This window comes from Lepidochelys kempii, chromosome 15, assembly GCF_965140285.1.
Source record: "Lepidochelys kempii isolate rLepKem1 chromosome 15, rLepKem1.hap1, whole genome shotgun sequence".
NCBI lineage: Eukaryota > Metazoa > Chordata > Testudines > Cheloniidae > Lepidochelys > Lepidochelys kempii.
Genome location: NC_136394.1, coordinates 30400293 through 30414219, shown reverse-complemented (window position 1 = coordinate 30414219; position 13927 = coordinate 30400293). Strand labels below are relative to the sequence as shown.

Below are 13927 nucleotides of genomic sequence, written 5' to 3'. Positions count from 1 at the left end.
CCTCCATATGGATGGAGAGGTAGCCAGGCCAAATTTCAGTAAGTGGCGTTGTGACCTAGCACAAGGGGTCACACCACCACTGAACCGTGTCCTGGTTGCTCCCTCCATCCAGGCCAGCGGTTCCCAAACTGGGGGTCGCAGAACGTTGCAGGGGGTTGGCCAGAAAAATGTCACTCAGGGCGGCCAGAGGACCCCGGGTGTTGGAGGCAGCAGGTTGGACTCGGGTGCAGGGCAGACAGCCTGAGCCCCAGGGAGAGTGGGGTTAGGGTGGTTGGGGCTGGCAGCCCGAGCCCCAGGGAGAGCGGGGTTAGGGTGGTTGGGGCTGGCAGCCCGAGCCCCAGGGAGAGCGGGGCCGGGCAGTTGGGGCTGGCAGCCCGAGCCCCAGGGAGAGCGGGGCCGGGCAGTTGGGGCTGGCAGCCCGAGCCCCAGGGAGAGCGGGGCCGGGCAGTTGGGGCTGGCAGCCTGAGCCCCAAGGAGAGCGGGGCCGGGCAGTTGGGGCTGGCAGCCTGAGCCCTGCCCCCATGAGCAGGGGAGCAGCCACCCGAGCCACAGGGGAGCAGGGCTGGGCAGTTGGGGCTGGCAGCCCGAGCCCCGGCGGTCAGCGGGACATGCAGCCCAAGCTCAGGGGAGCTCAGTTGACCGGGGCCATCAACGGGGTCCAGCAGCCGGAGCCCCACGGAGTGCGGAGGAAATTTAAACTTAAATCCCTGGAAATATTCATTTTTAGGAGGGGGTTCATGAGATTTCACAATTTAGTGAAAGGGGTTCGCGGGCTGATCCAGGCAGAGGTGTGACTGGGCCAAACGGTGCTGCGAGCTGGGACCGGGGAGCCTGCATGGTAGAGCGCAGGGCAGCCCACTGAGAGCTCGACTCCTGACAGCTCATGCGCTATGTGGGTAAGAGGGAGGGGAAACTCCCTGGATACGGTCTCTGAGGGGTGGGGGGATGAGCGGAGACTGGAACGGGGTCCCTGAATTTGCCCCCTCCCCCACCCCAGGAACATCTGAATTGATGCCACTGTTTTTAAGGTAGAGGCACCCTGAGACTTTCCTGTTGCACTTGGCTCATCAGAGGCCTTGAGGACACGCCCAGGCCACGCCACGCACCTCGCTTGAAGTCCAGGAGAAACCATCGATAGCAGAAGTAGAAATGGGTGTAGTCCCCATTCTGGTGCATTAGCTCAAAGAGCTCAGAGTCCAAGATCTGTCCAAAGGAAGCAAAAGGAGCCCAGAATCCAGTTAGTGTACGAGAAGGCACCAGCTATTCCTCCCATCCGGCCTTTCTGCCCTGCCCTCAACCCCCTCCACAGCCCTCCACACACTCCCTCAGGCCTTCTCTTCAAGCTCCTCTGTAGCCATAACACTCCCTCATACTGGGCGTTCCCCCACGAGTTCCTCCAGAACCCCGCCCCCCCCACCAAGGTTGCCTCCTCCAGAACCCCTTCCCCCCCGCCCCCACACACACACTTAAAAGTCCTTCTAACACAACGGGCGGATGAGAAAAAACCTTCCTTCGGCGGGTCTGAGGTGCCACCACCTTCTTGCCATGAGCCCCAGGCCCAGTACCTGGATCAGCGACCTCATGTTAGCAAAGTGGGTGTCCATGGCTCCCCCGTGTGGGAAATTCTGGTTCATCCTTTTCATAACTTCGGTGAAACAGCTGAACGCGAGCGCCTCTGCACGGGATAACAGAGAGCGTGTCAGGACTCTCCTTCACGCATGCATTCCCATGTGTACACACCAGTTACACACAGGCACCTTAACATGGGTGTCTGTGTACACATCTGCTCTCACACACGCGAACACACCCACCACTGAAAGTAACCGGCCTCCTTTGCTGAGTCTCCACAGCAGAGAGCCAGGAGGAAACGGGCCATGGAGACAGAGCTTCTCCCCCCAACCCAGCGCGGCCTCTCCAGGCTCTGGTGGAGCCACATGGGGAGGCTGCGTTGAGGAAGCATGGCCAGGACTCGTGCCATCCCTGTTTCGGGGACAGAGCCAGACAGGCCTGGACACACCTGATCTGTGGGGCTGATTGAGCCAGCAAGCTCTCCCCACACCTCCCCTCTTAGATACTCCACTAAACGCACTCGCTGGAGCTGCCGGGATCCCACCCACTCACCATCGTCCAGGATGACCAGGAGAGGCGCCAGCAGGTCGCACATTCCCTGCACATAGCCGATCTCAATGTGCTGCCAGATGTAGCTAGGGAGAGAGCGGGGAAGACGGGCTGTGAACTCCCCAGAGGGGCTGGGCCCGGTGTACGGCTCTCAAGGAGGGTAGCCCACCTTCCTGCGGGCAACAGGCTGGAGTACTTGGCTGTAGCCTGCCTGCCCCACTGATTCCATTGGGGGCCAAAGTCTGAAGCCAAAGGGCTCGATTTCCCGGTGCCTTGCGCTGTCATTACTGACTGGGTGGCAACCCACACAGCAGTGCCTGGCACCAGGCGGGGGAATCAGACCCCACGGATCCCCACCGACATCAAAGGCAAGTGAGGCCAAGTAAAACAGAGTGACGATGCGGCCCCTGGAGGGAGGGGATAAGGCACGGCCCTAATGAACCGCTAGGTCCAGCAGTACAACGCCTCTGGAAAGGACCTGCCAGCCCTGCTATCGCTGGTGGCCAGGCCCTGGAACATCCTTCTAGATGGGCCACCCTCGGGGCGGCGCCGGGGGAGCCGCGGGGTTCCTGCATGTTCCTGACAGAAACACAGTTGGTTCAGGGTCTGCAGAGCCATCTGCACCCTCCTTTCTCCCCAGCGGGGGTGGAGCAGGGGGTGCTCGGTCGTTCTGGAAGAGCCTGGAGAATACGTCTCATTCCACACTCTACCCTGCACCCCTTCGCTCCACTGCATGGAACAGCCATCCTTCCCTTGGAGACAGCCCGGGCAGGGCTCCCTTCACTGGCAATCGGCCGCAGGCGCTGCTCGAGTGACACAGGCTCACCTGCCCCTCCAGCTAAGGATGCAGCCGGGGTAGTGAAAGGAGGGCCACAGGGATCAGCAAGGAGACACGAGAGCTTCCTTCACTTTCCCCTGCTAATCCTACCCTTGGGTTTGCTCCCTCATTCCAGCACAGCCAGCCTGTAACCGACTCACGCCCCTTCAGGCCAGGCAGGTGAGGGGATAGGTTAACCATGACATTTGTGGGGCACATCCGAAGTCGATATCAGGCTATAACGACTCAGCAGAGACCAGCTCAGTAGCAAGTGAAATCAGAATCAAGCAGTGCCAGGGGCAACGGTGAAAACAGTGAAGAGTTTAACACTAGGTTGTAAAAGAAGACACGCGCCTCTGCCCTCCAGTCCATTCTCTGGCCCACAAGAAAGCCGATCTGTGCGGACCACCTGCTGCTACTTGCTTCCCCTCCCTGGATCAAGGGCTCCTGGAGAGCAATTAGCCTGGCAAAGATCACACTCCATATTCAGTAACAAATCAAAATTCACTACAGAAGGCTGCAAAAACCTATTCATGGCATAAGGAAATCATTACTAAATAACCCTGTCCATCTTTCCAGATGCCTGCTGCATTGTAGGTCTCATCTCAGCCAAGATCTTCCAGGCCTGCCTGTGAGATAAAGTGACAACTCGAAAGAAATAACTTCTTTTCCTCATACTGTTGAGATGTGTAATGTTAATGCTTCAGTTTTCACTGCCACTCACACGGTTGGGTCAGCAGAGATGGAGCTGTGTGTGATCTGTGAGAGTATCTGCAATGACCTCTCCATGAGATGACTAATCAACGGAAGTCAGAAATCCACCCAGATATTTCTGTCTCTCCAGGCACTCCTACAGCCTTCACCGCCGCACTGTTTGCAATAATATGCACATGTAACGAATGTCTGGTATTTGCACTCCTCATTAGCATTTGAGTTCTGCAGGGTGACTCCTCATTAAAACTCTGCATAACCAGACAAGTGAGTGGGCTGCACCATGTTACCCAAGGGGATGCTGGGCATGGTGAAGCAGTGTCTGCTAGGGCCCTGTGGGACCTTGCTGGCACTGAAGAGTGGAGCCCACCTACTCTGAGCCACATGGGAAGCTGGTCCGGGCTGGATTCATACCACAAGACAGAACTGTATCGCTGCTGGACCTGAGGTGACCAGCAAGAGCTACAGGCTCTTGCCATCACTTCTTCAGCTACTGGGGTGGGGTCTCAGAGGCTAGATTCTTGTAGTCACAATTCCCTGTCTTCATACCCTGATTATGAGCTGCACTAGGAGAATGGAGCCTTCTACGGGGAGAAACAATAAAACAGAAAACAAATGGGTTTGGCACAACGCTGGAGCCAGCACTGTTGGCCTGGGGTTTCCTGTCCCATGCACCCTACTCATGAATAGGGCCACCTGTGTGAAAGTCAGCTCTTGCCCTCATCCCACAGGCTGATACCTGCACATGACGTTGCGGAGCTTCTCGAGGTTGGCAGGCGTGAAGTACCAGTAATTCCGATCACATCTCTGCACATCCTTCTCAATGCGATGCAGGTTCACGGTGTACATGTCCAGGAGCTCTGGCTACAGAAATACGGACCGAAATAATACAGATGAATTCATCCAAAACCCCCCAAAGAAATGCTGCGAGGTCAAATAAATCCCTGTGTATCGCACTCTGCTCAGAGGTTTGGTTGTGAAGGAGTTAGCCATCATGCATGCAATTGCAGAATGAAGATGGTGAGTCGCACAGAGCAACTGGTGAAATGTATTTGCAAAGGGACCTGCAGATCACTGGGTCCCAGCTCGAGATGGAAATTCCTAAGCAAATACTCACAGAATAGGTGACCCCAGTTGAGGAGACGGAAGAAACTTCATTGTTAGCCAAGTCCGCCACAGCTAGTGAATCTAGCTGTGGGTACAAGCTCTCCATCTCTGGTTCCTCCGACAGATTGTCCTCACTCCCCACCAAGCTGCGCTTTTCAGCTTCGCTATCAGCCCAGCTCTCATCCACCACGGAAAGGCCCACCACTTCGTTGTCAGGCAAAACCCCCGCTGTGCTCCCGCCAACTGGAATAAAGACTTCTAAGCTTCCATTGATGGGAAATTCACCTTCCAGGCTGTCCAGATCCTCCCCCACCAGCTTATCCTCTGATAGTGTGTTGGTTGAGCTCTGTGGTTTTGGGGCTTCTGCCCCACCGGATTTCACTTGGTGGCAGGCCCCGGTTTTGCTGGATTCCGTCGCGTTATCGTCAGTGCTGAAGCTATGCTCTGACGTGCTGTAGAAATTCTGGGAAGAGGGATGACCAGACTCAGGGGAACACGTGCCATTGGCAATCATCCCATTTAGGATTTTGGCTTGTTTGCCATCTTCGAGTTGGGCATCTGCCTCGGTCTGTTCCACATCCTCAACTGATTCAAACACCTGTGCAAACAATGAGCAGAAAGCCCCCTTAGCCCAGGCAAATGCCATTTACATTAACCATCAACCTCTAACTCTTTAGCTGGTGACATGATCTTTGGGTTCCATGCCGTGGGGAGAAAAGTGAAGTTCTGCTCTGAAAAGTGACACCATCCTACCCAGTCACTGTGCTTTCTGTATACGTTTAGAGGCAACCAATGAGTAGCTTTCACTGCTTTCAACTCCTGCTAACTCTGCAGCACCAAAGCCATCCGAGAGAGAGCTGGGTCCTAGTTTGGCTTGCACATCATCAATAGAATGTAACCATGTTCTGATTGCCAAGTCAGTTACATCCGTGCAACGCCACAGACAGCAGACACTGGGGCAGGACAGGTGTAACTGAAGACAGTGTCTTTACGGTGCATGGCAACGGAGGAGCTAGAAAGACCTCAGCGTTCCTCTCAGGTCCCAGGATGAGCGTACAGGGCTGGCAGCTAGAACAAAGCACAGTGAGTGGGTTGATGTAGTCACTCCCAGACAAGCAAGGGGCTCACAATGCCATTTTATATTCACTTTCCATAGCCATCGTGAATTTTTGAGCATATTAACTCCAAGCACAGCCCACAACAAGATGTTCTGGTGCCTGGAGTTCTGGAAGTGACCTAGACTCATTCACGTCACATTAACAACAGTTTAAGGGCAATGATGTTGCCCAACATTCTGCAGCGCATTTATGTTCGAGTCTACGGGCCGTCACAAGAGGTGGTAAGAAATCTGCTCGAATACTCGGCAGCTTGCTTTGGATGCTCACACAGTTTGTACAGGGTTAAGTCAGGGTCAATGCAGACCAGCTGTGCACAATTCCAGTGCATTTCCACCTCCTCTGGGTTATGAGTAAGATATGGAGCCAAATTCAGGCACCGCGTAAGACCTACTCCAGCTCCATTGTTTATAACCACTGCCCTGAGGAAGTTTCACTCCACAGAGAATGGCCCATGCATCTTGAGTCTGGCTCTTTTCTACCTGCAGTATCCATTCAGGATGCTCCAATACATTGTCTAGGATTAGCTGAATTTTATTTCGTATGTCATCAAACTGCAGGTCTCTGCCATGGACCTGGCCGTGTAAGACAACAAAAACATCACCATGTGTTGTCTCCACTGAAGCCTCAGCTTCAAACATCCAGCCTCATTCACAGTTTCTGGTTATTTACAAAAGGCCCCGCCAGTACTCCTTGAAGTGATGGCCTTCTACGCTGTGTTTTAATGCAGAAAGGCATTGTGTATTTAGCAGGGTTGTAATTTAGATACAAAAATGGCCATTCATATGTAAAACAACTCATGGTACCGAAGCGGGAAGCTAATGAGGTCCAGGTTGACACATGCACAAACTTTGCAGAAAGTGGGGCAGATCTTTCATTCAGAGTCCAGGCAGGAGGTCTGGATGTCAAGTCCTACTGACCGACGCTCTGTCTTGATCTCCGCAGCCTTCAGAGTAGCATGCAGGCTGCAGGAGTTAGCCACTCTGAGCTCAATTAACTATATTTTGGACACCACTAAGATAAGCATGTTCAAAACTGGTGGCTAAAGCTCTGTTTATCAGCCCAAAATGGAGTTACGCTGGAGGGTGTGGCAGCTACCAAGCAGGCACCAGCCGGCAAAGCTGGACGGGTTACCTGTGTGCTGGAGCTGGAGTCACTCTGCAGCCGGGCGTGGCTTTGTCTGCCAGAGCTACAGCTTTGGGAAGACTGCAATAGAGAAGAGTGGAACAGTTCAGTAGAAAAAGCAAAGCACAGGCTTATACTGTCCCCACCCAGATCCCCAGAGGGAAGCGAACGCAGCAGCAGCATTGTAACCTGCATATCTGCACGCAAGAATCAGAGGGGAAACTGCGCCTGTTAAATCCTCATATTTAAATCAGGGAAACAACAGATTCACAGGAGCATGGGTTGTGTCATACTGGGTCAGGTTATTGGTCCAGAGAGTTCAGCATCCTGCCTCTAGGAGGGACTAGTGCTTCTTGTTAGAGGAACTAATCAGGAGAAAGACTTGGCGTCACCGTGGCTAGTTCTCTGAAGACGTCCACGCAGTGTGCAACGGCAGTCAAAAAAGCAAACGGGATGTTAGGAATCATTAAAAAAGGGATAGAGAATAAGACGGAGAATATTTTATTGCCCTTACATAAATCCATGGTACACCCACATCTTGAATACTGTGGACAGATGTGGTCCCCTCATCTCAAAAAATATATGCTGGCATTAGAAAAGGTTCAGAAAAGGGCAACTAAAATTATTAGGGGTTTGGAACAGGTCCCATATGAGGAGAGATTAAAGAGGCTAGGACTTCTCAGCTTGGAAAAGAGGAGACTAAGGGGGGATATGATAGAGATCTATAAAATCACGAGTGGTGTGGAGAAAGTGAATAAGGAAAAGTTATTTACTTGTTCCCATAATATAAGAACTAGGGGCCACCAAATGAAATTAATGGGCAGCAGGTTTAAAACAAATAAAAGGAAGTTCTTCTTCCCTCAGCTCACAGTCAACCTGTGGAACTCCTTGCCTGAGGAGGTTGTGAAGGCTAGGACTATAACAGGGTTTAAAAGAGAACTGGATAAATTCCTGGAGGTTAAGTCCATTAATGGCTATTAGCCAGGATGGGTAAGGAATGGTGTCCCTAGCCTCTGTTTGTCAGAGGGTGGAGATAGATGGCAGGAGAGAGATCACTTGATTATTACCTGTTAGGTTCACTCCCTCTGGGGCACCTGGTATTGGCCACTGTCAGTAGACAGGATACTGGGCTAGATGAACCTTTGGTCTGACCCAGTCTGGCCACTCTTATGTTCTTATGAGCGCTGGCAATTAAGAAGAAAAAATGACCCGAGATGCCCCAGGTGAATTGTTCAACGCTGAACATTTGAGGATGAGATGAGCTGTTTTCTTCTGGCCTTTGGGAAGGTCAAGCTGTGTCCCTGAAGTGCCAGTCTATTAATCCCGATCCTGAGTCAGCAGTGAGCTGATTAACCGCACCCGAGTTTCCATAAGTAACCAAACCACAGGCCATAACCCAACCCTCCCCCCGCACGCTCTGGGGTTTTTACAGCATCGTCATTTCAGAGAGAATCTGTCGAGACTAAAAAAGCGACCGCAGCATTTTCTGACTCCAGGCTGCTTTACGCCATGGAGCTGTAATGAGCCAGGCAATGCTTTGCTGCTTCATCTGTTGAACAGCAGTCCACTGCCATTGACGACCACCGCTAAATCTGGGGAGAACGGTTAGCCCAGCTCCTCATCCATCCAGAACTCACACCGTTCTATTTTTTAGAGTGGAACCAAGGTGCTATTTTCACTACATGTCAAGGTGACATAGGCAAGTGGTGTGAAACTGAACGGTATGTAATGCTGCAACGAAGTTTAAAGCAAAAAACCTTCAGAGCCAGAACAAGAGCAGGATTTGCAGCCTGTGCCCACCCCAGTGTTATATTTGTTGGCAGGGTCTCCAGCGGGGAGGGGACAGGTGATCGCTTTCTCCATAATCAAGGGGACACTTTGCAACAGCAGATTTCAGATTTAAGGTAGTGAAGGGGTGATCCTCTACACTTACTGGCTCTGTCAGGGCCCCTCCCAGGAACAGAGAGATGGGCCGGGTGTAACTAAGCCGCACAATGGAGGCTCCACTGAGATAGGAATGATTCACTGAAATGCAGTAAATGCCAAATGCTCAGCCCACTCGCACCTGGCTCAGTGCAAGAGCTGTGTCACCTTAGCTCCTGCAAACAAAGGTATCTGTGCACTCCCTGCAGATCCCCTACTCGCCCACCCACAGCATATGGGTACCCAGCTACCTTCATCTCTATCCCACAGACTCACCAACCAATACACACACACACACTTTCAGGAGGAAGACAGATAAAGCCTCAATAGAGCACAGCTGCAGCCCAGATGGCCTGACCCTTAGTTACGCCTTCCTTGATACGGTTTTTGCTTCCAGTGGATTAGGTCAGGTGACTTGGCTAATTGCTTGTTCTGTTGCACAGAAAACTCTCCCCTTTGCATGGCAGTACCCTCGTCTGCAGCTGGCACCTTCCCAGCTCCCATAGTCTTTGTATGGATGCCCTGCTCCAGTTTTCCTTCTCCGAGGACAAAGCTGGACTGAAAGCCCTCACACGCATCTGTGTTCAAGGCTACATTTCCTTTAACAGACATCTGGCGCTTGTTCTCTAGGTTTATTTCCTTGCCACATGCCAGTCCCACAACAGCAAGCCCTCTCCAGGTCCACGTCTAAATCCAACGGCTTCCTTCCCACCTGCCTGTTCCTGAGGGACCAGTTCATTGCTCGGATGCAGACCGGAATGAAAGGCACTCAGCAGGCAACAACGAGACAGAAAAGGAGCAGGGATCCAAGGGAAGATTTTATGTCTTCAAAGACCTGTCTGTCAGCTATTTCCATGGCTTCTGACCCCTGCAGGTCCGTACACCCAGCCCATGGGCCTGACTCTCCTCCCTCTTACACCAGTTCAACACAGGTGTCACTCCACTGACTTCACCGAAGTTATTCCTGATTTACACAAATGGGAGTGAGAAGAGAATCTGGCTCTAGGTTACAAAACATCCCTTCCCTTCTCCTCACCCCCAGGAACATTGGTGTAAACAGGGTGCGAATGGGACCTGTGCTGTGGGGTGGATGTTTGTTTGTGGTCACATACTACTGAATGCTGGGTGTTGTGTTTTCCCAGATTCATGCTGGGCTCCCTTTCCCTTTTAAGAACAGTTCTCTTGTTACACAGACTCCATGCTTGCAAATGGGAAGTTTTGCCTCAGAGAGGCGCCCAGGGTGGTGTTTAATGTTCCCATGTTACTGGGGGGGAGGGAAGGGGGCGGGTGTCGTGTTGTTAAGAGGAACCCTTAGATACTGAAGCCAGTTCTTGTATCTGCAGACGCCACCGGACAGAAAGGTCACACCTGTGTACACCTGCCTGAGACTGAACACGGACATGGCCCTGGGCGTCTATATCTACGACTGGTCCGCCCGGGCATGCTGCCGTCTACACCCATCAGCCACTGACTCAGAAGGGCACAGTGGCCTCCGCTGCCCTGCACCACTGCCCGCTTCCCCTCTCTCCGACACTGCCCCAGACAAGCCCCTCGAGCTCCGCAAACCTCCACGCTAACAGTGCATTGCTGCAATTGCTCGAGCGGTGGATTCTCCACCTGCCAGCACACAAGCCGGCTGAGGCATCCGATTCATCTTCAAACCCACCCGTTAGAGGCCAATTAATCCAGAGAGAACCTATTTTGGGACAATATCGTGGTGCTACAAACAGAGCTGGCTAACCAAACCCAGGGGCTGGCTGGCTGGCCTGACTGCAGCGCAGGCCTCAGTACTTCCAGGGGGTATGGGATCCCAGAGGCTGAAGCTCCCAGGGGGAAGGAAGAGGCTAGAAGAAGACACAGCTCTATTCCAGGGCCACAGGCAGCACAGGCCCAGGGAGGCAAATGGGACAGAGACACAGGAGAGCAGCAATCGGAGCGGTGTCTCTGTCTAGCTAGGAAGAGAAACGGTCATTGTGAGCAATGTTTGGGGAGGAGCAGAAATGGGGATAGGCAAAGAGGGAGGGCAGGAGAGAGAATGGCAAATGGACCAACAGTAAAATACCAGGGAAAAGAAGCCCGCTTCCCCCGCAGGGCGGATGGGGGGCCTCACTCGGCAGGCCCTCAGCCGGCTCACCTCGTTGCTGACAGTCGAATCTCTGTGCATCATCCTCTGAATGTGGGTGTCTAAGCTCGCCCCAGAAGAGCACTTGGCCAGAGCCGCAGCGTGGGATTCCTTCTCCCTTTGCCGAACGATGGCCTCGCAGCCCAGCCACTCCGCCATGATCTGTTCGTAGCCGGCCCGGATCTGATCGTCAACCTGCAGCATTCAGAGAGCGAGAACCCACCGGGACAGTCTGAATGGGGGTGTGGCTGCCCTTCTGTACAATCCCACCCCAAACATGCTCCCCACACCCGAGGATGCTTCAGACCCAGGCTGAGTGCAAGTCTTCAGAGACCTTTACGAGGTCTGGTCTGAGCTCCAGTGTGGCACGGGCAGAGAAGCTCACCCAGGCAGGCGCCACATGATGGAGAAACTATGAGCCAGCTTCTTCCCTCCCTGAGAAGCTGCCAAATGGTTGAGCAAAGTGCTCTGGGAAGGGGATCAGCCTCCAGCCAGACAGCAGCATTTCAATCCCTTGCTCATGCTGGTGTCCAGGCACTCAGACCTTTCCCCAGGCACTGCTGAATTGCAGTCAGTGCACGCCCAGCACCTCTCTGAGCCTGCCGCCTTCTCGGCCCACCGCTTCCCACCGTCAGCACCCCCAACCAGAGCCAGTGGCGCAAAACTTCAGCCACTGCGGGCTGGGCACAAAAACCGGGGCTCTGTCCAGCTGCCTTCATCCCAAAGCTTCCCAAACACCAGGTCTCTGCCCTGGCAGCAGCCAACCCAGTGGGAGACTGACCTCTCTCCTCTCAGCTTCCGTCATCCCGAAGTGATAGTGGCCCAAGAGGAACGGCCAGACGGCTTTCCTGATCTCAGGCTGGATCCCACCGTAGTAGATGAGCCGTAACAACTCCTGCTCCTCGTAACTCTGCAGGGAGAGCTCAGCCAGTTACTGAAAGGCCAAAGGCAGGACTGAAACCAATCGGCTGCCATTTGTAACAACAATCCCTGCCTTTTCGCAGCACCTGACAGCACCTCAGGATTGCTTGTGCACAACTTTCCCACAGTGTGCACTCCTTCTGGATGCCTGGCTTGGACACCCAGGGCCTGAAGTTTTTCCAAGGTGCTGAGCACCTCCAAACTCGGCACTACAGTGCTCAGCCTGAAACAAAACAGAGGCACCCGAAGCTAGGGGTCACTTGGGAGAACACTGGCCTTGAAGGGCCTTGGTTAAGCCAGGCAGGGCCTCTGTCCAGCAGCCCTGTTTCAAGGGGAGGAAGATGCGACACAGAAGGGAAAGTGATCTGGCCAAGGTGATTCTCACGCCTTTGCACTGCTAACAATGCAGCTCCATAGCAGCAGCCCCGGGGCAGAGTTCACACCTGCAGCCACCACATCGCTCAACCCTGCTGTGGTAAGAACACTGATGTCCCTCTACACTAGCGATCCCACCATTGCTACCCCTGGCCAAGCTGCCCCACTGGCAGTGGTGTAGACAAGTCACAGCAAGTCAGTGCGAGACCTGGAGACAGGCCAGGGCCCTTAACGCCAAGGCTCCTGCTCTAACAGGTCTAGTAGGTAGGGTTCCTGGGCTCTGGTACAGAATCATTATGCAGCCTTGGGCATGTCACTTGACCACTCTGTGCCACTCTTGCAGCATTTGTAAAATGGTGACAACGGTGCTCCCCTTCGGGGGGCTGCGTGCCTGAGTCAATTCATCAACATTTGAAAAGTGTTGCAAGACCCTTGGGCATAAAGGGCCATACAGATGCAGAGCACATCATTAATGATGATTGGCCAGTGCACAAGTGGTGCAATAAATAGAAAATAGAATGTAGGAAAATAAAACAGATGTAGAAGTTTAAAAAGAAAAAAAGAAAATGTCAAAAGGGCTTAGGTAGGCATCATGTGTTTTAGCCAATCAATAGTGCTGGGGCAAAGCTGCTACGCTTTTGTCATGCACCCCATGAGTGCTCTTCTGGAGGAACCTGAAGCAACAAACAGCAGACCGGATCTGGATAATCCGGATCCCAGTGGCAGTGGTTCTTGAGCAGTATTACACAAGCAGATACAGCCCTGTACCAATACACAGAAGAGTCTCTGCCGGAAGAGCTTGCAATGTTGTCATTAACCATTGATAAAATAACCACGGAGAAGCTTTGTGTTGCAATAATTCTTGCCTAGGCCTTGTTCTAGCGTCTAACTAGAATGCTGGCCCCTACCGTGCTATCCTGCAGGTATTTTTGCCATATCTCTGCAGTCAGGCCACAGCTGGCATTACATGGTAGGTCAGGAGACACAATGTTGTGGTTAACCAGTGCAGACAGGTGGGTTCGCACAGTGGAGAGATGTCGACAGTATGCCAGCCCTGTCAGGTGGAAGCAAGGATTCATTCAGAACAAGGAGCTTGGGCAGCCCCAGAAAACACAGATGGAAGCACAGAAAAGACCTGGAATGTCAGTGAGTCCATCCACCCTGGGCCACTGGGGAACTGGCCTCCAGTGCAGATTTGCTAAGGCTTTTTCCAGTCTAATTCTACGAGTCACAAACAAGGGGTCTTCCTCCTTTGGGAGACTGTTCCCCAGCCAGATACATTTCACTGCCAGGAGTGTTTTCCTGATCATGGGGAAACTGCTGGTACTTTCTTTAGCTCCCTGGGCCAAAGCCTGTGATGTGGAGCCCCAGTCACGGACCAGGACACCATTGTACTAGGTGCAAATTCAGAAGATCGAGAGTCCCTGCCCCAGAGAACTTACAGTCCACATTTATATACCGACAGACGGGGGAGTACAAGGAAACCATGAGACAAAGTTGGTCAGCACGGTGGGCCGTAGTTCTGGCCCACGCGCGGCCTAACCCAAATTCTGGCCCCAAATTTATTCCCCGCACTACGTGCGTGCAGTTGGT

The 13927-nt window shown here is 53.1% G+C and overlaps 1 protein-coding gene across 3 annotated transcripts in view; it reads right to left on the bottom strand.

Moving 5' to 3' along the window:
• SGSM1 (small G protein signaling modulator 1) overlaps window positions 1–13927 on the bottom strand; it is an 80548-nt gene that overhangs the window by 10543 nt on the left and 56078 nt on the right. For all 3 annotated transcript variants that reach the window (XM_073312613.2, XM_073312614.2, XM_073312615.2), the window contains 9 exons: window positions 13243–13388; window positions 11820–11948; window positions 11051–11233; window positions 7003–7074; window positions 4764–5351; window positions 4386–4510; window positions 2122–2204; window positions 1566–1675; window positions 1107–1203 (listed from right to left, as the gene is read on the bottom strand). In XM_073312613.2, coding sequence (XP_073168714.2) covers window positions 1107–1203; window positions 1566–1675; window positions 2122–2204; window positions 4386–4510; window positions 4764–5351; window positions 7003–7074; window positions 11051–11233; window positions 11820–11948; window positions 13243–13388 — 1533 coding nt within the window. The remainder of the gene's footprint in view (window positions 1–1106; window positions 1204–1565; window positions 1676–2121; window positions 2205–4385; window positions 4511–4763; window positions 5352–7002; window positions 7075–11050; window positions 11234–11819; window positions 11949–13242; window positions 13389–13927) is intronic.